The sequence below is a fragment of the Arvicanthis niloticus genome, chromosome 2 (genome assembly GCF_011762505.2).
Source record: "Arvicanthis niloticus isolate mArvNil1 chromosome 2, mArvNil1.pat.X, whole genome shotgun sequence".
NCBI lineage: Eukaryota > Metazoa > Chordata > Mammalia > Rodentia > Muridae > Arvicanthis > Arvicanthis niloticus.
Window position 1 is genome coordinate 93,494,743 of NC_047659.1, and position 25,956 is coordinate 93,520,698.

The window sequence follows — 25,956 nt, forward strand, 5'->3', positions numbered from 1 at the left end:
TACTGTTGTTTTCTCTTTCCTCGAGCAGCAGCCTCATTGGGAAGTGAGATCTGAAAAGCTTAAAATTACATTACCAGGGCTGGAGAGATGGCTCAGCCATTAAGAACATTTATGGTGCTTGCAGAGGACCAGAGTTTGGCTCCCAGCACCCACATCAGGTAGTTCACAACTACTTGTAACTCCAGCTCCAGGGAATTTGATCCAACTCTCTGGCCTCTGTGGGTACCTACACACGACACATACCCGAGCACGAACCCACTCACCCACACACACACACATACACAAGATTAAACATTAAAAAATTAGATTACTACCTGAAGTTTAAAAGAACCCCATCCCAAATAAAATAATAAAAGGGGTTGGCAGGCCATTCCAATCCAATCAGAGTTTGTCTATCTCTTAAGCGAATATGATCAAAGCAACTGACAAACTGTCACGGAATCTGCCCGATCTCTCTTTGGCTTTGCCTGTCTTCTCTAGCTCCTGAACTCTCTTCTCCCTCCTCCTCCTCTCATGGGCTCTGAGTCCATTCCTAGCATACTAACAGGCCCAGAACTCCTGGTCTGCAGCCATCCTGGGCTCACTGAGCAAAGCCAAGTTGCCTGACTCTGCCTCCTGGTGGCCCGATGACCAAGCTTCATGGAGGTAAGTTATTCTCTAAAACCCAGCAGGTTTTCTAGACACAGGGTGGAAAACAGGAACAGGGTATTGATTGTGGATCAAGAAGTGAAATCAAGGAAATATTTAACATGTAGCCTTTCCTTCATTCTCTCTCTAGGCCTTTGGATAAACAGAAATTAGAGATGTGGGTAAGGAAGTAAGGAAGTCCACCATAACTTTTTGAAAGTAATTAAGACAAACATTATACAAAAGTTTACCTCTTTAATAATATAACTTTATTAGCTTTAGATGAAAAATAAATAGTTATAACATTTTATCATACTATACATCTTGGTATGTTATATTTACAGCAGAGGTGCAGTTGAACATTTTGAAAAATTACTTTTGTGTATTTTGTGTACATGTGTGGGTGTGCACACCATAGCACATGTGTGGAAGTCAGAACAATCAGCAGGATTAGGTTCACTCCTTCCACCATGTGGATCTTGGGGACTGAATTTGGGTCATCAGGCTTGGAGGCAAGCATTTTTATCTGCTGTGCCATCTCACCAGTCCAGTTAAACATTTTAAATAAACACCTTAAAACTAAAGTAAAGGAAGTTAGTCTTCTAAACTTTAGTGTTGTCAGACAAAAGAAAACATCAATGTACTGTAAAAGTTGGGTTTCCACTAAAACCCATCAGGAATTCCCAATACATGGATCTGGATGCTGAGTGAGTCAAGAGCTCAGAGATCCAGATTTAGGATTTACTTATGTGAGGCTGACCATGAAGTCATGAAATTACTCACTTGTATAGAGCTAGAAGAAAGCCAGAGAAGACAGGAGAGAAAGGGGAATGGGCCAAAAGATAGGATTTCAGGAGTGTGGAGACCAAGAGTATCTCTAGGAGAGCAGAGATTCAGACAAGCCACTTCCAACATATTCCCGAAGCCCCCACCACGGTGAGGTGATGTGTTAGGCATAAGGATACAGGAAGAACCAAAGGACAGTGATGTAGTTAATGCAATGCAGCGGGTTTCCTCACTTATTTTCTCTACAATTGTTGTTTTGTTTTTCAAGTCAAGGTTTTGCTGTGTAGCCCTGGATGTCCAGGAATTCAATCTATAGACCAGGCTGGCCTTGAATTTACAGAGATTTGTCTGCCTCTGCCTCCAGAGTGCTGGGATTAAAGGTGTTCGCCACCACCACTAGGTTATGATTATTTTTGAGAGTGTCTGTGTGTGTGTGTGTGAGTGTCCATGGTGGTCAGAAGACTTTGATTCCTTGAAGCTGGAATTACAGAGATTTGTGAGTTCTGGGATCTGAATTCTAGTCCTCTGAGGTAGCAGTAAATGCTCTTAACCATGGAGTAGCCTTTCCAGCGCCTTTCTTTGTAATTCTTATCTCTATCAATGAACTGAGTCTACCTGTCATCTCTCCATTTCTTTTGCTTTTTGCTTAAAATGTATATGCCAGGTCCTGCTGTTGTCTGTCCCTCCCTCCCTCCCTCCCTCCCTCCCTCCCTCCCTCCCTCCCTCCCTTCCTTCCTTCTGACAGGGTCTTTCTCAGCTCTTGATATCTTGGAATTTGATATGTGGACCAGGCTGGCCTCAAACTCACCATGCTTCTTTAATGACTTCTGGGCCTTGATTTGTTTTACACTGTATCTCACAGTGATCTTTAGCAGTTGTTCCTATTGTTTGCTTTCAGATTCATGAGAGACTCTGGTCTGCATAGTCATCTTTTGCATTAGGTAACAGTTGGGGTTGCTGGACAGACTATGAAATGGTCCAGAAGTCCATCTGTGGTCTGGGAAAGGAAATGAACACATTTAGTAGACATTGAATAGAAATCATAATTTAAAAAGTCAACTGTGGGGCTGGAGAGATGGCTCGGTGGTTAAGAGCACTGACTGCTCTTCCAGAGGTCCCGAGTTCAAATCCCAGCAACCACATGGTGGCTCACAACCATCTGTAATGGGATCTGATGCCCCCTTCTGGTGTGTCTGAAGACAGCAATGGTGTACTCATACACATAAAATAAATAAATAAATCTTTAAAAAAAAAGTCAACTGTGCAAAGAATAACATATAGACTTGTTTATTACTATTCTGTATATAAATATTGACCTTGAGTCTCCCTTCCTATGGAATGAAAAGAAGCTTAATTTACATTCTTTGAGAAATGGCACCCACAGAGAGTATGATTATACAGACACATGTGAGTGCTCAAGTACATGGGTGCGTGTGTGTGTGTGTGTGTGTGTGTGTGCGCGCGCGCGCGCGTGCGTGAGCGTGCTCACACAGAGGCTAGAAGAAGGACGCTGGATGTCCTGCTTTCCTTACTTGTCTTGTCATGGTGTAGTACACTGAAATCTACCCTCCTCCTCCATCACTCTCTCCTAAACACATGCATATCTTTCCCTAAATGTACAGAAATGATAAAGTGCCAGTGAAAATTAAGCTTTTGTTTTTGAATGGTGAAATAATGAAAACAATTATAAAAACAATTTATGATTTCCCCTTCAAAAGAACCTCTCATTCTTTGTAAAGTCAAAACTGTAAGGAGGGAACCATGTGTGCTGGCGAGTGCCCGTAATCCTTGCACTCAGACAGAACAGGCAGGAAGCTTCTGAGTTTGAGGGAAGCCTGGGCTATAATTTGAGATCCTGTCCCAAACAAACAAACAACTCAAGGAGAACGAAAATGACAAGGAAATCAAAAGGCAAAATGCCAGACAACTGCTTTACAATGAAGCTAGAGACATTAAGAAGCTTGGGTACCAGCTTAGGAAAGACTACAGAATACAGTAAAGGCCAAACAAAATATGTGAGGGACAAGGAATGCAAACCTTGCATAAAGAGAGAGTGACATCATTTCCAAAGGAGGTGCCTCATTCCACGGGGCAACAAAGGACCATGGGAGAAGACCAGCTGCTTTCCTAGATCCACAGTCAAAGATCTAAGACAAAGGAAGGCAGAGTCCACCTGGCGGGAGGTGGAGCTGAGGCCACACAATAAACCAAGTGGCAGTCTGTACTGGTGGGGAGAGCTCAGGTGCATGTTGTTTCAAAAAGAAACCAACCTCGATTATAGACCCGCCTCCATGTTTTTCTAAATAGCTGATTCTGAAAGAACTCACCTCACTCAAAAATATTTGAAAAAACAAAGAAACTGGGCTGGAGAGAGGGATCAGTGGCTAACTGGTGAGCCCCAGGACAATGACATGCTGTCTCAAAGAAGGCAGATTGCATTCCTGAGGATGACACCTAATATTCTCCCAGCACCCCAACTCTCATCCCCCAACCCCCATACACACAAATAAACAGTAAGTGGCAATTATAAAATAAGAAAGGGATAAAGTTTTTCAGAGCAAAGAAAGAGAACCACAGCACTGGAGGATGTGAACAAAGAAATGGGAGGACAACAGGCTCTCCAATTCCTGCCCAGTGGGTGTTTCTGGCAAAGAAACTGAAAGCATGGCGTGGAGGCTCCTGCATGTTAACCCTAGCCCCTAGTCAGGAGGCTTGCTGCTGACACCTGATACACTGGAAGGCAGGTGCTCGGACAGAGCTGGCCCTGGATGCCTATGAGCAGCTCCACAGGTGCTGAGACAGAAACAATTTTTGGTGGCTCTTTGTCAAATAATAGCATGTCTTGTGTAGCATATAATACAGCATTCTTGTTTAGTATAAAAATTCAAGTTCTGGAATCAATTACCTTCTATTTAAAAAAAAAAACTATGATAACATTCATACAGCAAATTTATTTTAAAGTGTACATTCCAGTAGTATTTCATATATTTACTTTTTTTTTTTTTTTTTTTTTTGGTTTTTCGAGACAGTTTCTTTGTATAGCTTTGGCTGTCCTGGAACTCACTCTGTAGACAAGGCTGGCCTCAAACTCAGAAATCCGCCTGCCTCCCAAGTGCTGGGATTAAAGGCGTGTGCCACCACTGCCCGGCTCGTATATTTACAATGTATAGTGTCCACCTCTTTTTTCTAAAGCGTTATCATTCCCAGAGGAAATCTCTTTTCCACTAAGAAGTCACACCCACTTTTCCTTCTCCCATGTGCCCTAGAAAGCACTAATTTTTCTGTCTCTCATGGATTTACCCAAGCTGGATATTTTATATAAATAAAACCATAAAATATGTGATCTTTTGTACGGGCTTGATTATTTGTTCTGGGATTATTTTGTGGTGTCGGCAACTAAATTCAGGATCTTACTAATTCTAAGCAAGTACCCTAGTCACTGAGCAATATTCCCAGTCCACCATAATGATACAGTGTGCATGAATGTTGATATGTGTATATATGTGAGTATACATATGCATTCATATATGTAAGTGTATATTATGTGTGTATGCAAGTATATAGATGCATGCGTGTATGTATGCGTGTATGCGAGTATACAGATGCATGCATGTATGGGTGTATGTGAGTATACAGATGCATGCATGTATGGGTGTATGTGAGTATACAGATGCATGCATGTATGCGTGTATGCGAGTATACAGATGCACGCATGTATGCGTGTATGTGAGTATACAGATGCATGCATATATGTGTGTATGTGGTATACAGATACATGCATGTATGTGTGTATGCAAGTATACAGATGCATGCATGTATGTGTGTATGTGGTATACAGATGCATGCATGTATGTGTGTATGTGAGTATTGCATGTATGGGTGTATGTGAGTATACAGATGCATGCATGTATGTGTGTATGCAAGTATACAGATGTATGCATGTATGTGTGTATGTGGTATACAGATGCATGCATGTATGTGTGTATGTGAGTATTGCATGTATGGGTGTATGTGAGTATACAGATGCATGCATGTATGTGTGTATGCAAGTATACAGATGCATGCATGTATGTGTGTATGTGGTATACAGATGCATGCATGTATGTGTGTATGTGAGTATACAGATATATGCATGTATGTGTGTATGCAAGTATACAAATGCTTAAGCGTGGATGTGGAGGCTGGTGGTGGAGATTTGGTGTCACCCTTTCATTATTCTCTGCCTTATTTCCTGAGATGGGGTCTCCTACTGCTTTCTGGCTAGCTTGGTAGCCAGCAAGCCCCACAGATATCCCATCTCCTCCCTTGCCAACACCGAGGTTACAGGTTATGTTGTTGTAGAAAATCTGAACTCAAGTCTCCATACTTGCATACTACATACATACTACATACTCACGCAGCAAGCACGCTTCACTGAGCCATTCTTCAGCCCAGTTTGTTGTTATTGTTAGTTTTTAATTGTTATTGTATTGTTTTGTTTACTTTTGCTTTTTGCTTTTTTTGAGTGAGGGCCTCACTATATAGCTCTATATGGCTGTCTTGGAACTCACTCTGTAGACCAGGCAGGCTTCTAACTCAGAGATCCTCCTGCCTCTGCCTCCTGGGTACTGGGATTAAAGATGTGTACCACTGCCAACTAGCTCTCTGTTTAACTTTTTGAAGAAGTACAAAAATATTGGCCACACTATTTTACATGCTCATTAGCAATGCCCTTTATAAAATGTGTATAAATGTTTTGCTTGCGCATATGTCTGCACCTCTTGTGTGACTGGCCACTGGAGCCAGAAGAAGGCATGAGACCCCTGGAACTGGAGTTTTAGACGGTTGTGAGCAGCCATATGGATGCTGACAAGGAACCTGAGACCTCTAGAAAAGCGGCAAGTGCTTTTAACCTCTGAGTCCTCTCTCCCGCCTCCAGCAATGTACCTTTTAAAATTGTATCAATTCTAATGTGAAATCATATTTCATTGTGAGATATAACGCAAATAATAAATCCAAGAATCTCAGGTGAATTTTCCTAATGACTGAAAGTATGAGACACTTCCTCAAGTGTTGGCCACCCATCTGCATTCTTTGGACAAATGCCTATTCAGGTTCTCTGTCCATTAACAAATATCTGTCAATCTTTTTTGTTTGTGTTGTGAGAGTCCTTTTATCTTGGATTCTAAACCCTAAAAGTATCAGATTTACAAATCATTTTTCCTTTATGTAATTTGTCTTTTATGTTGTAAAGGAGAAACTAAAAATAGTTTTTCTTTTTTTCTTTATATTTTATTTTGGTCTTTTTTTTTTTTTCTAAGACAGAGTTTCTCTGTTGTAGTCTTGGCTATCCTGGAACTACCTCTGTGAACCAGACTGGCCCTGAACTCAGAGATCCACCTGCCTCTGCCTCCCAACTGGTAGGACTAAAGGTATGCACCACCACCACCCAGCTTTATTTTTTTATTTTACTTTTTAAAAAAGAGTTATTTACTTATTTTATGTATGTGAGTACATTGTCACTCTCTTCAGACACACCAGAAGAAGGCAACAGATCCCATAATATATGGTTGTGAGCCACCAAGTGGTTGCTGGGAATTGAACTTAGGACCTCTGGAAGAGCACCCGGTGCTCTTAACCACTGAGCCATCTCTCCAGCTCTATTTTTTATTTGTAAAATATTTAAATTTTACGTGTATGCATACTTTCCTGTACACATGTATGTGGACTATGTGCACACCTGACGCACACATAGGTCAGAAGAAGGCATTGGATCCCCCGCAAATAAAGTTACAAAGAATTGGGAGCCACTATGTATGTTCTGGGAAACAAACCCAGGTCCTCTGCAAAGTAGCCAGTGCTCTGAACCACTGAACTATTTCTCTAGAACCTGTTTATTTTTAAGATAGGGCTCACCATGTAAGTTGGACTAGCTGGTCTACATAGTAACCAGTTACATTACAGGCCAGCTACAGATATACAATGAGACCCTGTCTCAACTGCTAGGGATCTGGGTAGTTGTCTGGTCTGAAACTCATATATAACCAATGGTGATGACCAATTAGTCCTCCCATCTCTACCTCCTGAAAGCTATGACTATAGGCATGGGCCACCACACCCAAGCAGCATCTGTGCTTCTGCTATCAGTTCCTAAATCCTCTCCCCAACCCTCCCCGCCACGCCCCAGCATCACAAGGTTTCTCTGTGCAGCCTTGGCTGTCCTGGAACTTTCTCTGTAGACCAGGCTGACCACGAACTCAGAGATTTACTTGCCTCTGCCTCCTGAGTGCTGGGACTAACTAAAGACATGTGACTCTACCACTTGGCTTCTTTTAATTATGACAATGGTTTCTATTAAGAGTTGATGTTCCAGGGCTGGAGAGATAGCTTCTAAATTAAGAGAGCTTACTGCTCTTGCAAAGGACCTGCCCGTATAAGTGGTTCAGTGCTGACTGTAAACTCCAGTTCCAGGAGAGCCTGTGCCCTCTTGGTTTCCTGAATACATGTAGTGTACATAAATAAAGGAGGACAAGACATACACACACATAAACAACCCTTAACAAAAAAATTTCAAAAACTAAAGAGTCAAAATTTCTTATTATGCTAGGTTTCTTACTACGTATTACCTACTACATGTAACCCCTGACAGTCATTGTTCAGATGGAAACACTGGAGCCAGTCAGGGCCGTTGGACTTTGGAGAGACACCTTGCTTCCAGGAAAGCCTAAAAGGCATTCAAGATGCTCCTGCAAACACCAGGCCTTGCAAAAAGTTTGGGGTAAACGCCTTCCTTACTTGGTCATGTGACCCAGGCAAGGCAGTACTTGAAGGGCTATTTCACCTCAGAGCAGATGAGGAGGCCTAGGCTGAGCCTTGGGTCTCTGAGGGTCAGCCACACTAGGCCTAGACCTAGACAGTATCATGCAGGGGTGTGGTGCCACTCACTGGTGGCTGCCAGTCACCTCCCTTCCTAGTCTGTCTTCTTACTTACCTAGCTTCATTTTCAGGAGAATGCTAACTTCATATAAAGGGTCAACAAGTACCACCCTATTTTCTGGATAAATTTGAGAAGAATTAATATTAATCTGCTAACTGTTTGATAGACTTAACCAGTCCTGGGTTTTACTTTGTTGAAGTTTTTAATGTATTATTTAAAATTTTATTTTCTTGTTATAGAGATGTTCTGGTTTTCTATGTCTTCTTGAGTCAGTTTTGGTGGCTAATGTGTTTCTAGAACCATCCCTGTTTGTAATCTAGATACAATTGTACATAGTAGTGTCATAAGACCTTTATTTATGTGAGGCTTGTAATAAGACCATTTCAAATCTTAGTGATTTGACTCTTCTTCTTTTATAATTTAACTGAACAGTTCTGTAGATGCTCTACCCACTGAAAGCATTACTTTTATTTTAGGCACAGACTAGCCATGGGCAATGCTCCTGCCTCAACATCTTAAATGTGAGATTACCGACATGCACGCTCACACTTGTCAAAGTCAACAAGCTGCACGCTGGGTTTTGTTGGCTCTCCTGTTCTCTCTGGCTCTCACCCCCACTGACTTATTCCTTCTGCTAGCTTTGGAGGTAGTTTGTTTAGTTTGTGCTTTTCCACTTGATCTGTAAGGGAAAGGTAGGCGATGTATTGTCAATTTATTTATGTGTTTACTCACTGACTTAGTCTTATGGTGCTGAAGGATCAATCCCAGGGTCTGGAGCATGCTGAACACATCACTGACTTGTGTTCCAAGACCATTTAAGAGCTCACAGACTGGATCCTTTCATGTTGTTCACGCTGGGCTAAAACTCCTGGGCTCCAGCAATCCTGTCTCAGATTCCCAGGCAGCTGGGATACAGGCACATGTCAGGGTGGAGAGCCCTTTTTCTTCATTTTCTAAGTTTGCTGTCGATGCTGCTGGCGCTAGGGATTGATTGAGCCAAGGCCCTTTCTGTGTGAGGCAAACATCCTGTTTTTGAGAGCCCTCCTCTCTTAGTTCCCCATGACAGTGGTTACAGTAGGACATTCTCAGACAATACTGCTCTTAGCATATTCTGTAAGGTTTGCTATGCTGTATTTTTTAATTCATTTACCTAAAAGTATTTAATAACTTTACTGCTGTGACCCTCTGGGTGATTAAGAGTATGTCGTTTAATTCTTACAGATTTGTGAATTTCCCATTTTGCTTGTTATTGCTTTCCAGCTCCATTCTGTAGTATCTAAGGAGACACTCTGTCTTAGTCACTGTTCTATTACAGTAAAGAGTTGCCATTTCCATGACAACTCTTATCAAGTAAGGCATTTAACTGGGGCTTGCTTACATTCAGAGGCTTAGTCCACTACTGTCATGGCAGGAAGCATGGCGCAAACATGGTGCTGGAGAAGTAGCTGAGAGTTCTGTATCCAGATCTGCAGGCAGCCTAGCTTGGGTCCCTGAAACCTCAAAGCCCAAACCCAGTGACACACTTTCTCCAACAAGGCCACACCTCCTAATTGCTATCAAATAGCACTACTCCCTAATGATCAAATCTATGAGCCTATGGGCCATTCTTATTCAAACCACCACCACACACTTCATAGGACTTTAATCCTTTCAAAAGTATTGAGATTTGTTTTATGATTTAACACATGGTTTGTCTTAGCGAATGTTCCATGCACATTTGAGAATAGTGTGTATTCTAGCTGGGCGGTGGTGGCACACGCCTTTAATCCCAGCACTTGGGAGGCAGAGGCAGGCAGATTTCTGAGTTTGGGGCCAGCCTGGTCTACAGAGTGAGTTCCAGGATAGCCAGGACTACACAAAGAAACCCTGTCTCTAACAAAAACAAAAAAAACAAAAAAAAAAAAACAGAAGAAGAAGAAGAAGAAGAAGAAGAAGAAGAAGAAGAAGAAGAAGAAGAAGAAAGAGAGAGAGAGAGAGAGAGAGAGAGAGAGAGAAATAGTGTGTATTCTGATGCCAATGGGACCATAAATGTGTGCACAGGATGCCCCAGACACTGCATTTTTAGGTGTGTGTGCTACAGAGAAGATGAAAATAACTAATGAAACAGGAACTTGAAGTAAAAATTTCAATGCATAATTGGAGAAGATTGGTAAAGAGAGAAATGTGCAACAAAATATGTATCTTTGATTATTTCTTCTGCTTTCAGTCTGTATTAAAACTTGAAATAGCCAGGCAGTGGTGGTGCACACCTTTAATCCCAGCACTTGGGAGGCAGAGGCAGGTAGATTTCTGAGTTCAAGGCCAGCTTGGTCTACAGAGTGAGTTCCAGGACAGCCAGGGCTACACAGAGAAACCCTGTCTTGAAAATCAACCCCCCGCCCAAAAAAAACCAAAAAACCAAAAAAAACCAAAAAACCCAAAACCTTGAAATAGTTCCACAGACTATGATGATGGAAAACATTAAATTCACTGTATTGTTTTCTTTTTTAAAATTTTATTTTTATTTTATTTTATTTTACTTATTTTAAATGATGTGTATATGGGTTTGTCCAAATGAGTGCAGTTCCTATGATGGCCAGAAGAAGATGTTGGATTTTCTGAAACATGAATTATAGGCCATTTTGAGCCATTTGATGTGGGTGCTGGATGATGTGGGTGCTGGAAACTGAATATGGGTCCCCTTAACTGCAGAGCCATCTCTCCAGCATCTATTGCATTCTTTTCAAAGAAGTGATTATGGTGCTTTAGCTGAATCAATCCTCACCTCCTTTAGGAATGGAGTCTATATCCTTGTGTACTGAAATGGGCAGTAAAAGAACTTTAACCAAGCTATTCTTTCCCAAAGGTATCTTCTAGGCCCCCCTCCAACTTTGATCCAGGCAACTATGTTGAAGTGAGTGATCCAACCACCCACTTACCCTCAAAAGTGGTGATACAAGATATTACCACGGAGCTACACTGCCCGCTGTGTAACGATTGGTTCCGTGACCCGCTGATGCTGGCCTGTGGCCACAACTTCTGCCAAACCTGTATTCAAAACTACTGGAAAATGCAAGCAAAGGAAACGTTCTGTCCTGAGTGTAAGATGCTATGCCAGTATAGCAACTGTACATTCAACCTTGTACTGGAGAAGCTGGTAGAGAAGATTAAGAAGTTACCTCTGCTCAAGGGCCATCCGCAGTGCCCAGAGCATGGAGAGAACCTGAAACTGTTCAGTAAGCCAGAAGGGAAAATGATCTGCTTTCAATGCAAGGATGCACGGTTGTCTATGGGGCAGTCTAAGGACTTCCTGCAAATCTCTGAAGCTGTTCGTTTCTTTACGGTATGTGAGCCCTGGGCCTTGAAAAATCCTTTAGGAAAATTCTTTTGGAGGGGTTCTTCTTTCTTCTGACCTAATCCTTTTTTTCCCCCCCAAATAATGAGAAAGCTCAGTGTCCTCAGAAATACACTATACCTTGGAAAGTCCTTTCTCTAGAGATGCTATGTACAGGAGAGGAGCTGTAAAGGAGCTATGGCTGACTCCTTCAGTCATACTGGTAAACCATGAACAGATAGGCTAGTGTTCCTGTGAAAAGTTTCAAATGAGTACAACGTTAGCTATAGTACATGGGAATGCACCATTGAGAGCTAAGGTTGTCACATTTGTGATTCCTAAGTGTTGAGGATTTCTGAGATGGTCAGGGGATGCACAATGAAGAGAAGGCATGGGACTAGAGCTGGGGCATCATTTGGATTTGGAAGGGCGGAAGGAAAACAGAAGCGTTCCAGCAGGAACACCATATGTCAAGATGTTCAGGGTGACCACTATAGCCAAGGTGGAACTGGAGAGCTGCAGTAGCCTCCTCTGACAAGATGGCAGAACTTAACTGCTTCTGTTTCTTATTTACTCACCACTTTTGTTTTGGTGGCGTTGGGGACTGAACTCAGGGTGTAGTCCACACAAAACAAGCATTATGCCATTGAGCCACAGCCTCAGCCCTGCCCACAATTCTCAATGGACAAGAACATGACGCAGTAGAAAGGAAAGATAGTTTATAGCAAGAGCTTCTTTGAGAGGACACAGACTTTTTAGAGACAAATGAGAGAACTCCAGAGAGTAGAAGGGACTCTGTCTTAATTTGGGTTTTGTTGCTGTGAACAGACACCATGACCATGGCAACTCTTATAAAGGAAAACATTTAATAGAGGCTGGCTTACAGTTTCAAAGGTTTAGTCCATTATCATCATGGTGGGAAGCATGGCAGTGTCCAGGCAGATACAGTGCAGGAAGAGCTGAGAGTTCTCCATCTTGATCCTCAGGCAGCAAGGAGAGATTGTGCTACTGGGCATGGCTTAAGCATATAAGAGACCTCAAAGCCTGCCTTCACAGTGACACACTTCCTCCAACAAGCCCACACCTACTCCAACAAGGAGTAGTGCTCCTAATACTGCCACTCCCTATGTGCCAAACATTCAAATGCACAAATCTATGGGGGCATAACTATTCAAACCATCAAAGACTCCAAAGAAGAAACACCTCAAAGCTTACTTATTTCCAGACACGCTGGGTCTTTTTTAGATGTCCTTCCCACTGCCCTTCCACATGACAGATTCTGTTCTTCCACAGTGTGGGCTCTGGAGACTGAACTCACATTGATAAGCTTAGCAGTGAGCACCTGCAGCCACAGAGCCTTTTTACCCATCCCAGCAATAACCTAACTCTAAATGTGATAGTTCCTTATGTTAACGTTTCTTTGTTCAAACAAACACTGGTGTGCCTTCTATATCCTGGCAGAATCTCTTCTGGAGCCAGGACTGGACTTCCTATCTTGTCATTTGTTTAGCCTACCCTGTTCCACACCTACCTCCTGCTGCTGTTATGAGTACAGTTCTTTGTGCTATAGGCATTAGTGTTCATGCACATAGAGGCAACAGGAACATTTTAGGGTGTTTCTCAAGCACTTGCCCACCTTATTTTTTTTTTTTTTGAGACAGGACTTCTCACAAATAAATACCTGGGATTACAGATTAGGCTAGACCAGCAATCTGGTCAGTAAGTCCCAAGGATCTGTCTCCATCTCCCCAGCACTAACTTAGGTGTGAGCCACTATGCCCAGCCCTTTACATAAGTGTTGGGGATCAAACTCAGGTTTGTGTGGCAGGCACTTTACTACTGAGCCATCTCTCCGGCCCCCAGGGATGTGCTTAATGTTCTTTTATTTTCCAAATTGCTGTGAGCTAATTCTATTTGATATTTGTAGGAGGAGCTTGCTATCTATCAGAGCCAACTACAGACAACCCTGAAGGAGCTTCAGTCTCTCAGAACAATGCAGAAAGATGCTATTTCTGCTTACAAGGTGAGGGGCAGGGTAAAGGGCTTATAAAGCATTGCTGGAACATACCCTTCCTGTAACTCCTGCTATATCGATACACTAAATGGTATCTGGGCTATAGAATGAGTGCTATTTCACTGCAGATAGGAAGAAATACATGGTGGAAAAGGTTCCCAATAGTTGATCAGTTGAATAGATTACCTTTTGTCCTAACATGTGGAGCCTTTTGATGGTCCAGTCACTAGTTGAATATTGCGGGATTCAGGTCTGCTTGGTCTTCCCTTTCATCTATGGCAAAATAAAGACTCTACCAGTAAAACTTGGTTTATAACCAGATACCACTGAACCATGGATTCTCAGACTATATTCCCCCACATCTGATTAATCTTTCTAAACTGCTTCCATAGTTCAAAGAGCTATTGATTACACATGCCTGTCCACTGTAGACTTCACAGGAGCTCCAAAAAAGCACTAATAGTAAAGATTAGGTAAATCATTCTCTAGGCGAGGAGCTAAGTTGGAAGTTCTGGTCCTTCATTAATTACTCTATGTAGAAGATCCATCTTTGGCAATTGATATCTGGAAAAATATGTATCCTCAGGGAAAGAAAGACAGACATAGTTACTGATGAACCCAAATAATTTTGCTCTATTTCCTGGTTTAGCTACTATAGTCAATATTTGTTCATTCAACAAATACTTACTGAATGGATCACTAAGATCCATTCCCACCCTAGAATCTGAGTGTGGGAGACAGGTATTAAATGATGCCACCAATACCAATAAAATAACAATAGCTACTAGTACCAGACGATAGGAAAGTTCATCAACGAAGAGAAATCTAAGAAGAGAACCTGAAGAAGGCACGTGAGCTGGAGATGTACTCGGTTGGTAGAATACTTGCCTAGCATGCATGAGGCCCTGAGTTTTATAGCCAGCATCACATAAACTGGACATGGTGGCACACACCTATAATTCCAGCACTCAGAAGGTAGAAGGAGGATCAGAAGTTCAACTCATCTTTGGCTACATATCTAATTTTAGGCTAGCCTGGGATACATGTGATCTGCTGTAAAAAAAAATTTTGTTTTTGTTTTTTTTGAGGACTGTAGGATGAGTAAGTTAATGAAATGAACCGTGTGAGGAAATATGAAAGAAAGATCCTAGAGAAGTGTGTTGAAGGGAGAGGGAAAGATACATGGAAAAGTCCAGAAACAGGATATTAGGAAAAGTCCAATAAAGCTAGAACACACCAGACAAGATGATACTTAAGAGGCAGAAATGACCCAATCATGCAGGCCCTTGCATGGAAGAAATGAAGTATTTTTAACTTGATCCTGTGACATGAAAAATAAAGATCTGTAAGCACCACACACTTTCATCTCGTTTTGAAAATGTCTGATGGCTGTGTAAATGGCTTAGAGAGACAATGACAGGACCATAGGGTTCGAAAACTGTCACAGGTTAAGAGCAAAGGGACTTGATTAGCCTAAAGAGGCAGTGTATATATAGAGATAAACAAGAACACGTGGTATAGGGAGGAAATGATATAGACATGGTGACTGGTTAAATATGAGGAGTGGATAGCGGGAGCAGATAGCATTTGGGTTTATATGTCTGGAGCTCAAAAGCGGGAGAAAAGCTGTCAGCATTTGATAATATCTAAAGCTGCAACAGGAGGGATATTGCCTAGAAATACAGAATGAGCTTAGGACAGAATATCAACTAATTTCAACATTTAAAGCTTTAGAGGAAGGAGAACCAATTAGACTGGGAAATCATGGGAAAGGTGAAAGGGAGCTGGAAACACATGGGTTGGAAGAATGATGGAGGTCAGATGTTATTTAAGAGTGGTGATGGTTGCCCACACTCGGACCACAGCTATGTAAGATAAACCATGAAGATAGAAGCAAGTGAACAGAAACAGAGAGTCAATGATTATAAACGGATTAGTTTCTTGAAACAGGGTCTGTCTTTCCATGTAGCTCTGGCAGCCCTGGAACTTACTCTGTAAGCCAGGCTAGCCTCAAACTCATACAGCTCTATCTGCCTGCCTCTGCCAAGGGCTGGGATTAGAGCTAACCACCACCATGCCCAGGCTTAACACAAACTTTCATTGAGATTCAACAGAGCTGCAGCAGGGAGCAAGTGAACTTGGAACAAAAAGTCATTTTGGAAATGATGCATTATCTGGGAATGATGATGTTCTGTGTGAGGTTGAAAATGAGTGGTAAAAGCTATGAGTCATTAGAAATGAAGAAAACAAGGAGCTGAGAAACTGGATATAGATAGTTCACCAGGGAAGAAGCTGTGGGGACACACACACACACACACACACACACACACACACACACACACACAGGCTGCAAGTGCAGCAATTTTCAATTTTAGTGCTTTTTATGTTGTTGACATACAGTTTCTTTTATGTGGTCCTAGCAAAAGGAGTAGTTTTAAGAGAATAGGTTTCCCTAGTCTTTCAGCATCATTTGATAGATACTGATTTGCCAGTCTAGGAAAGTATTCTTAGTATTCATTTTAGAATGTTTGATTGACTCAAAAACATTTTTTAATAGAGCACAGGTTATCATCCAAGCACTGGGGGGGGAAAAACTAAAAATAAAACCTCTCCTCCTATACCATTAAACTAGTTGGGAAAGAAAGAATAGGCCTCCCAATGGGCTTTGTTTAGTAGGATTGAATGTTGATGCTAAGCAGCCATGTGTGTGAAATTTCCCAAGGTGTGTGGTGTGGTGTAAGCTCCTATCCCCAAATGCTAGTCTCAGTAGTAATCGTGGTGATGATTATGGAGGTTTCCAGGACAACAAGATACAACTGCAACAAAACCTTTCCTTGGAGTTTCTAAAGCTGCATCAGTTTCTGCACAACAAAGAAAAGGACATTCTAAATGACCTCCGGGATGAGGGCAAAGTCTTGAATGAGGAGATGGAGGTGAATCTGAACCAAATCCAGGAGCAGTGTCTCCTTGCCAAAGACATGCTGGCGAACATTCAGGCACGGATGGAACAGCAGAACTCCTTCGACTTCCTCACAGTGAGATTCTGAACCCAATTGATTATGGGTACACTTGGAAGGAGGGAAGGAAAACTGGGAATGAGGGATGGAAGGAAGGCAAATCTTAACCAAGCTCAACCAAACCCAACCATATCCTACCATAGCCAACCCAACCCAACCCAACCCAACCCAACCCAACCCAACCCAACCCAACCCAACCCAACTAACTGGAGTGCTTTTTAGGTCCTTTGGGAGAAAAGTAGGCTGCTTTTACTTTATGTTCAGTGGAAAGCTAGCTCTCTCTCTCTCTCTCTCTCTCTCTCTCTCTCTCTCTCTCTCTCTCTCTCTCTCTCTTTCTTTCTTTTTCCGAGACAGGGTTTCTCTGTGTAGCCCTGGCTGTCCTGGAACTCACTCTGTAGATCAGGCTGGCCTCAAACTCAGAAATCTGCCTGCCTCTGCCTCCCAAGTGCTGGGATTAAAGACGTGCGCCACCACTCTCCAGCCTATTTTCATTTTCCTACAAAACATAATACAATTTCGCTAATAATGTTACATGAACCAGTATTTTCTTACTTTCCCACAAAGAACATAGAAGCTTTAATTTTCAAAAATATGTCTCTTATAGCATTTGTTGAGTTTTGGCCTTGCAGAAATCCACCTGCCTCTGCCTCCCAAGTGCTGGGATTAAAGGCATGTGCCACCACAGCCCGGCAGCACTCATTTTTTAAAAAGTTGATCTTAACTACGGGCTTCCTAGCTCTTTTCTTGTTTCCTACGAGAGTTGGAATTATAGAAAATCAGGTTAGCAAATGAGAGGTCAGTTTATCTTGGGTTAGACTGGGATGCTGATTAGCAAAGCCTGGAGAGGATGAAAACTGTTGTTGGTGATGGACTGGGGACCATCTGTACAGGAAGCCGGTACTGATGATCAAACCTGGGTGGCTATCAGTATAACCAGAGAGATCTCTAGAGATGATGTACAGGCACCTGACTTTTCTATTTCTTCTTTTTTCTTTTAGGACATCACAAAGCTCATTGAGAGGTAAGTGTTTCTCCATGGTACTCTAGCCTCCTCCTTCCACCCCTGGAGGATGTCTAAAAATAAACTATTTGTGTGTCCCTTACAGCATGGAGAAAGGAATGAAGATACTTGTACCCAGACAGCTTATCTCCAAAAAGCTGAGCCCTGGCCGCTTCAAAGGTCCTATCCAGTATATCATCTGGAGGGAAATGCAGTCTATTCTCTCTCCAGGTATAGTGGGAAGGAGCTATGAACTCCTATGGCCCCTAATCTATATTTCATCTGTGGCTAGAGTTAGTTCTTTAGTTTGAGATAGGATGGAGATAGAGTTGGGTGGAGTTTAGTCAAAAAGATTTTTTTCTTTTTCTCCTGATGCTATGATTTAAGAATATATGTCTTTGAACTAATAATACATAAAAGTCTGATATTAGAATTACTTCTAAGCCTATGATTTTGTTTAATCTATAATGTGTGGAACTAGCCACAATTTTATCTTGTTTTGCTACATCAGCTGCATGAATACTTGCAAATATCAAAGGACTGAACAGGACAAAATAACACAAGTGGTATTATTTCAAGAAAAAGAAATAATATTCTAGATAAGATGTGTATAAAAATAAGAATTTAGATAGCTTTTACAGAATTCACATAGATAATATTATTATTTGTTATTAACCTAGTTAAAAACATAAACATATCCCAGTTACATTTTCCTGGTGACTAACACTGAAAGAACTGACTTCACTGAAGTATAATTAATAGAGCAGAGTCTGCCAATTTTACCTAAATATACCCAGTGTACAAGTTGATGAGTTTTGACAAACATGTAAGTATCTCTGTGATCAAAATAGAGATACATGGGGGCTGGTGAGTTGGTTTAGCACTGAACAAACACAAGAACCTGAGTTTGAATCTTTAGTGCCTACATAAAAAGCCAGGCATGGTGGCATACAACTGTAGCCCCAGTACTGGGGATGAGGTTGGGGAAAAACATAGTTCTTACAAGGCCTGCTGGCTGTCACTCAAACAGTCTGGCTGAGTGAATTCCAGATTCAGTAAGAAACCTCTCTCAAAAAATAAGATGGAGAATGAGAAGGAAGATACTTAAAGTAGACCTCTGATCTCCACATGCACATGAATGGGCATACCTGTACACACACACACACACACACAGAGAGAGAGAGAGAGAGAGAGAGAGAGAGAGAGAGAGAGAGAGAGAGAGAGAGAGAGAGAACACACACACAGACACACAAACATATATACACACACACTTCAAAGTTTCCACAAGTCTTTCTGCAATTAGTTCTTTCTGTATAGCTCCTGCCCTTACTGCTTGCTAACCTGCTTTGTTTCACTTCTGATGCGTCTTTTCAAACTTTTGACTTAATGTAGATCAACACATTATGGTATTGTGCATCTAGACTTTTGTACAAAGCACAGTGCTTCCTTTGATGCACCTCTGTTGCACATGGCAATAATTGTGTTTAATGGATACATCACAATGTGTTTATCTATTCTCCAACTGATGGACATTTGGGTAGATTACACTTCTGGGCTATTATAAATAAAGTTGTGTATATCTGTTTACAGATCTTTGAGGTGAAGACTTTGTGGTGGGGTTGAAGCTGTGCATTTGATTTTATAAGAAACTGTCAACGCTTTTTCTTCCTCAAATGGAGGAATCGTTTCACATTTCCTCCTGCAATGAATGATGAGACCATTTTCTACATTCTTGACAAAACCTGATATTGTCAATCTTTCTAATTATAACTATTTAAGCTTAAATATAGTAACATTTCATCTTTTTTTAAATGTATACATCTCTAATGTCCAATCCCGTTGAAAACCTCTCCATGTGCCTCTCTGCCATTCCTAGTTGGCAAGATATATTTAATCTTTTGACCATACTTTTGTTGACTGTTTTAACATTAAATTATAAATAGACAAATCCTTTATTAGCCATGCTTGTTAAAAAGAATTTAAAGAAACAAAACAAGAAAAAACAGTGTGTCTGTGTATAAATTTGTTTCCCTGAGTATGGCTTTCAACACAGGCCAGAAAAAGGGTTCCCCTGGTTCTGGAGATACAGGCAGTTGTAAGATGTCTGATGTGGGTGCTGGACCAGAGCTCCTCTGCAAGAGAAGTACTATGTGCTCTTAAGCTCTGAGTTATCTTTCCAGCCACAGGTTGCTTTTTTTTTTTTTTTTTTTTTTTTTTTTTGATACAGAATCTCATGTAGCCCAGGCTGGCCAAGAGTTCTTATGTGGCCAAGGGTGATCTTGAGCCTCCAGTGTTGTTGTTTCCACCTCCTAGGTGTTAGGACTATAGGCATATACCTGACTTAAAACATTAAACAGCAACAACAACATCAGCAAAATCAGAATCACATTATATTGCTCAGGTTGGCCTTGAACTTAGGATCTTTCCGCTTCAACCTACCGAGTGCCAGAATTACAGGTGTGGATTACTGCTCCAACTGAATTTTAATTGTGTGTATTTACAGAATACAATATGATATCCAATGCACGTATGCAACATATAAAAATTAAACCATAGTAAACAGAATTTATACCTCCTCAAACATTTATCACTTCTCTGTGTTGAAAACTTTTGAGCTCTTTCAGTTGTTTAAAAATATATAATAAAACCTGTGGCTGTAGCTCAGTAAGAGAGTACTGGCCTAACATGTACAAAGCCCTGGGTCTAGTCTCTAGCACTGCCAACAAAACGAAACCAAACCACTAAAACATATATGCACATCTATATAATAAATGATTGCAGGTTATGGTTACCATATTGTGCTATAAAACTCTTAAATTAACATCTATCTCCTTGTACTCTGGTACCTGTCATCCAATATCTTTCTACTCTATCCCTCCCTAACCTTCCCAGACTCCAGTGATCACTAGTCTATTTATATAAGGCAAACTTTCTTAGCTTCTACATGTTAAAAAAAAAAAAAAAAAAAAACCTTCATCTGTCATGGAATTCTATTATTGTAAACTACAATATAAATTCATTACTTAAAAATGTGAAATTAAAGATTCTTTACAAAGTACAAGCCTGGTTTTATCTCATTTATTTATTTGCTTATTTATTTATTTATTTATTTAGATTTTTGAGACAGTGCTGTCCTGGAACTTGTTCTGTAGACCAGGCTGGCCTTAAACTCAGAGATCCACCTGCCTTTGCCTCCCTGAGTGCTGGGATTAAAGGGGTGTGGCAAGCCTAATTTTATAATTAGCAGATTCAACTGACAAAGTTACTTTGTTAGATTTCCATAAACATTTCTAAATGTTTACCTTCAGTGTCTGTATTATCTTGTTCCAGGCTGGTAAGCACATAATTTGTGGACTATATTCTGAAGAGCAGTGGCACATACCACTCTAGAGCACCAATGTCTCACTGCATGTTAAACCAAATAGAATCTCTACCAGGTATCTCAATCTCACCTCACTCTAACAGACAGTCTCTCATACACAAGCATTTAATCTATCTTCCCCCTTCTCTGTTTACCCAAAGTGAACATCTCACATATGTTTATATCCCAATTGAGACACTCTCCTTGGTAAGATTTCCTAGGACAACCTCACTTAATCTCTACACCTTTGGTATTGGTAAAGGTTCACATTATTTATATTGTTTTCATCAGTAGAATATAAACTACTTCCGTGCAAAGTCTGATTTCATCCTAAATATAAAAACGTCTAGAAATAGCGAAATGGATACCAGGCAATAGAAAATATATGGGACCCTTCCTGGTTAAGGGTTTATGCATATGGGGAAAGAAAAGCACTATAGTAGTATTTCTTACTGTGGAAAATTGCATTCACCTCTTTTTTCTTCTTCCCTCTTATCTCATTTTCTTACCAGGCCCATCTCAATTAACTCTGGATCCTAAAACAGCTCACCCCAATCTGGTGCTATCCAAAAGCCGGACCAGTGTGTGTCACGGAGATGTTAAGCAGGTAATGCCTGATGATCCAGAGAGGTTTGATTCAAGTGTGGCTGTACTGGGCTCAAAAGGCTTCACCTCTGGAAAGTGGTACTGGGAAATAGAAGTAGGAAAGAAGACAAAATGGACAATTGGAGTCGTCAGAGAGTCCATCATTCGAAAGGGCAGCTGCCCTCTGACTCCAGAGCAAGGATTCTGGCTTCTAAGACTAAGAAACCAAACGGATCTAAAGGCCCTGGATTTGCCCTCATGTAGTCTGAACCTAGGTGATCTCAAGAGGGTGGGCGTGTACCTGGATTATGAGGGAGGGCAAGTGTCCTTCTATAATGCTACAACCATGGCCCATCTTTACACCTTTAGTAGTATTTTCCTAGAGAAACTTTTTCCCTACTTGTGCCCCTGCCTTAATGATGGTGGGGAGAATAAAGAACCGTTGCACATCGTTCATCCACAGTGATTAAATTATACTATTGTATAAATTCAGGTTGTTATTAAAGTATTGAAATAGTTTACCAATTTCACTGGATTCTCTTTCCAATTTATGGGGAACTCTGAAATAATGAAAGCAGGATTCACAAGCTGACTTACATTTCAGTTTCTTACATAGACTTTGCTGGAGCCATTCAAGATACCATTCTGCTTCTTTTGGGTCTTCTAAGACACAGGAGTACCCCGAGTATAGTCCTCATGTCTTGTCTCTGGAGCAAAGTGCAACTTGATTCTGTCATGCTGGCTGCCAGCATGATTTTAAGAGGATGGATTTTCATATCTGTAGTCTTATTCCTATTAAATTATCTTTTTTCCCCCAGGGCTGGGATTTAATTATAAAGTTTCATCTCATCCTTTTTCCACAACATGTTGCTTTAAATGAAAATTTGTTCCTGAGACTTAAAGTAGAAAATGGCTTGAATTGTCTTATTATCTTGTCTTTCTGGAATTCTCCCAACATATGTTTGGCCTATTAAATATTGGGCTCCTTTCCCCCCTTTCAGTTACCTCCCCCTGCTTTATTAGTAAGAGGTACCTACTTGTTCTATATTAAAACACGTCCATATTTCCATCTGTATTAGACTCTGTCCCCTTTCACCGGTCCTGCCTATATTTTAATAAACAGTATTTTCACCCCACTTTCCTCAGTATGTTCATTCTTCGGCTTGTTCCTTCTTTCTAGGTCTAGAGTTCTCAACATCCACAGTGCTCTTAGTGAAATGACCCTACTTCCTCTCCTTGAAACTCCCTTCCTGAAACTGCTTTTATATACAACATGTATGCATTTGTAACAGATGATTTTAGTAACTAGCATGACATGATTAAAATGCTACATTTAAATCTTATTATTTCAAAAAACAGAATATATTAAAATATCTTATTTTTTCACTTATGTGTATGCATATGTATCCAAGTATGTGCCACATGGATGCAGGTGCCTGTGGAGTACCGAAGAGGATGCTGCTGCGTCCCTTAGAACTGGAGTTCTAAGTGGTTGTGAGCTGCCTGATATGGCTGCTGGAAGCAAACCTGGGTCCTCTGAAAGACCAGTGAATACTCGCAACCATTGGGCCATCTCTCCAGCCCCTTCCTCTGTCTTATAAGGACCTCACTTTAATCAGAAGGTCATGAGGACTCATTTTGAGCCTGGAACTTTGCTTGGTATTGTCCCCTATGAACAAACATACTTTTCTTAATGATTAAAAAAACATTAAAAATACATAATAATTAAGGCAGGTGACAGCTATGTAAAGGTTTTTTGAGAATAATAATAAAAAGGCACTGACAACTAAGCTTTAGAACCTACACGTAATGAAACACTGGTGGTTCCTGTGTGCCTCTTTCAGCCTTCATGTATTTACTCCTCTATGAGGAGACAGAGCTGGATAGATGGCTCAGCAGTTAAGAGCATTTCCTGCTCTGGCAGAAGACCCAGGTTTGATTCTCAGAACCCACAAGGCTTCTTAGAACTGTCCATAATGTCAGTTTCAGGGGATCTGATACTTTCTTCTTCCTTCCTCTGGTTCCTGAACAGATGTGGTGTGTATACTTAGGCGCGCACACACACACACACACACACACACACACACACACACACAGACTAAATAATATGTTTTATATAAAAACTTTTAAAAATAGAAACTGTAATTGCTTTTCCTATACATGCATATTTCATTTTTTATTTTGAAAATTCATGTATCCCTAATATATATATTTTCATTTGACCACTTCTTTTGAACTTGAAAATAAATGGTATATTGTTTTTCTTCCTGGGTTTTTTGAAAATTCAAAATTATGATGTTCAATTATGTATTCCTTTCTTTATCCATGGTCATAGTTTCATATTTCATAGTTACAATTACCAACAGTCAACTGTAATCTGAAAATATCATGAGAAATTCCAGACATAGATGATTCATTCATTTAAAATTGTGGTTCTGAGTGCTGAGGGTGTAACTCATTGGCAGAGCATTGGCTTATCATGTATGAGGCTCTGGTTTTCAATCCCCAGCACTGCACAAATAAATTTTAAAAAATCTGCATTTCTGAGTAGTATGATAAAATCTTATGCCTTCCTGCTTCTCCCACTCAGGATAGAGTAGCACAGCCACAATGTATACACTAATTGTGTCATGGTGGTTAAGAGAAAACACATTAACTTTTGTTCAATATATTCTTGTAATTGTTCTATTTTATTAATTGTCTTATCTCATTCATAAATTAAATTTTGTCATAGCTCCATATGTACAGTGATGGGAAACACTATAGCATATGTAGGGTTAAGTATCATTAGCTTCTGGTATTCACTTGGGATGTTGAAACCCATCCCCTGTGCGTAAGGAGGACTATTGTATTTTGTAGTGTAAAAATGCAGTAATTTGGGATTACGAGAGGGGAAAAGCAGTTACTGCCATGCCGGATAGGCTGAGTTCGCTCCCTAGGACCCACATAGAAGGAGAACTGAGACCTTGAAGTTGTCCTCTGACCTCCACATGCAAACCATGTCATTTCTCAAATTAAGAAATAAATGTAAAGGAGAGACAGCAATTTAAATACCCAGTATACAGTGACTGTTTTTATTCTTTCCTTTTTGTTTTCATTGCTATTAGCAATTGAGATGCCATAAACATTCTGTGTGTGCATGGGAGTAAGGGTTTCCCTAAGTGTGTATCTGATTTATGTTTGGTGACATTAGACACATTACTTTAGTTAAGCTGAACTGTTGATCAACATGATAGTACAGGATACACATTCTCACTAGGAGTGGCAGTAGGAATTTCTATGACTGCCTTTGCCAATCCACTTTTTATTAATAAGGTCAATACACAGTAGTATCTTGTGGTTTTAATCTGCATTTCCCTAACTACAATGTGATTAGGTATCTTTTTGTGTGTTTGCTGGTCATTTGTGGGTCTTTTACAGAAAAGTCTATTCAGATATTTGCTAAATTTTCTGATTGGATCATTTCTCTCTTAATGTCTCATAAGGTACTTATATACTCTGAATACTAATCCTTTGTTGATTTGCACTGCAGATACTCTCCCCATTTTGTGACTTGTGTATATTCACTCTAATTATGGTGACTTTGATGAGAAGTTTAATAGAGTGAAACTTATGTATTTTTTCTGTCATGCTTAACATTATGTCTCAATTAAAAAATCCTTTGCCTGGGGCCAGAAACATTCTCTTGTGTTCTATGTGTCTTGAGATTGTTTGCCTTTCACATTTAAGTGCTCACTGGTTCAAACAAATAAAAAAAAATAGCAAGTATAAGTTTGTATGTGTCTAATTATACAAAAATTGAAGACATATAAGAATTAATTGATAGATCCATAACATTTTACATGGGTTTACTACTAACTGACAGAGAATCAGACAATATGAGTAATTTGACCCAATAAACATACAGAATATTGTATTCTAAAACATCAGAACTTAAGGAATTCTTTTTAAAAGATATAACCTTACTGGCCATATACTTCCATTACAAAGAGAATGCTAACAAACTTCAAAAGATTTGATCAAACAGACCAGTATTTTATTTTAATGCAGCTAAGCCATAACTATATTTAGAATTAGAAAATCATACATATTTGGAAATTTTAAAATATATCGGTATGTATTGTTGAGATCTGGTCTGTTGCTATGTGTTGTAATGCTAAATACTCGCCCTGGTTGCCCCCAGGGATGAGGAGATTCTCAGGCAGACCCAAGTGATGCTATGCAACCTTGCTCCACCAAGTTATTCCTTGAATAAAAATGCCTACAGCTGTGAAGAAGACAGGTAGGCAGGGTTTCAGTTCCCAGGCTTGGGGGCCTAAGGAGAAACCACAATGAGG

At 40.4% G+C, this 25,956-nt stretch overlaps 1 protein-coding gene across 1 annotated transcript; it reads left to right on the top strand.

Annotated features, from left to right (window-relative positions):
* Positions 1-435: 435 nt before the first annotated feature.
* Trim69 (tripartite motif containing 69) lies at positions 436-22,234 on the top strand. Its single transcript, XM_034496104.2, has 7 exons — positions 436-645; positions 11,175-11,651; positions 13,570-13,665; positions 16,458-16,691; positions 17,672-17,694; positions 17,780-17,904; positions 21,547-22,234. Exons 1-7 carry the CDS (start codon positions 640-642, stop codon positions 22,083-22,085), a joined length of 1,500 nt encoding a protein of 499 aa, XP_034351995.1. The 5' UTR covers positions 436-639; the 3' UTR covers positions 22,086-22,234.
* Positions 22,235-25,956: the final 3,722 nt, after the last annotated feature.

Excerpts from the sequence above, each read along its gene's own strand:
- Trim69 (XM_034496104.2), top strand. Across the intron at positions 13,666-16,457 it reads ATGCTATTTCTGCTTACAAG|GACAACAAGATACAACTGCA; the intron begins GTGAGGGGCAGG and ends GGAGGTTTCCAG. Across the intron at positions 16,692-17,671 it reads ACTCCTTCGACTTCCTCACA|GACATCACAAAGCTCATTGA; the intron begins GTGAGATTCTGA and ends TTTTTCTTTTAG.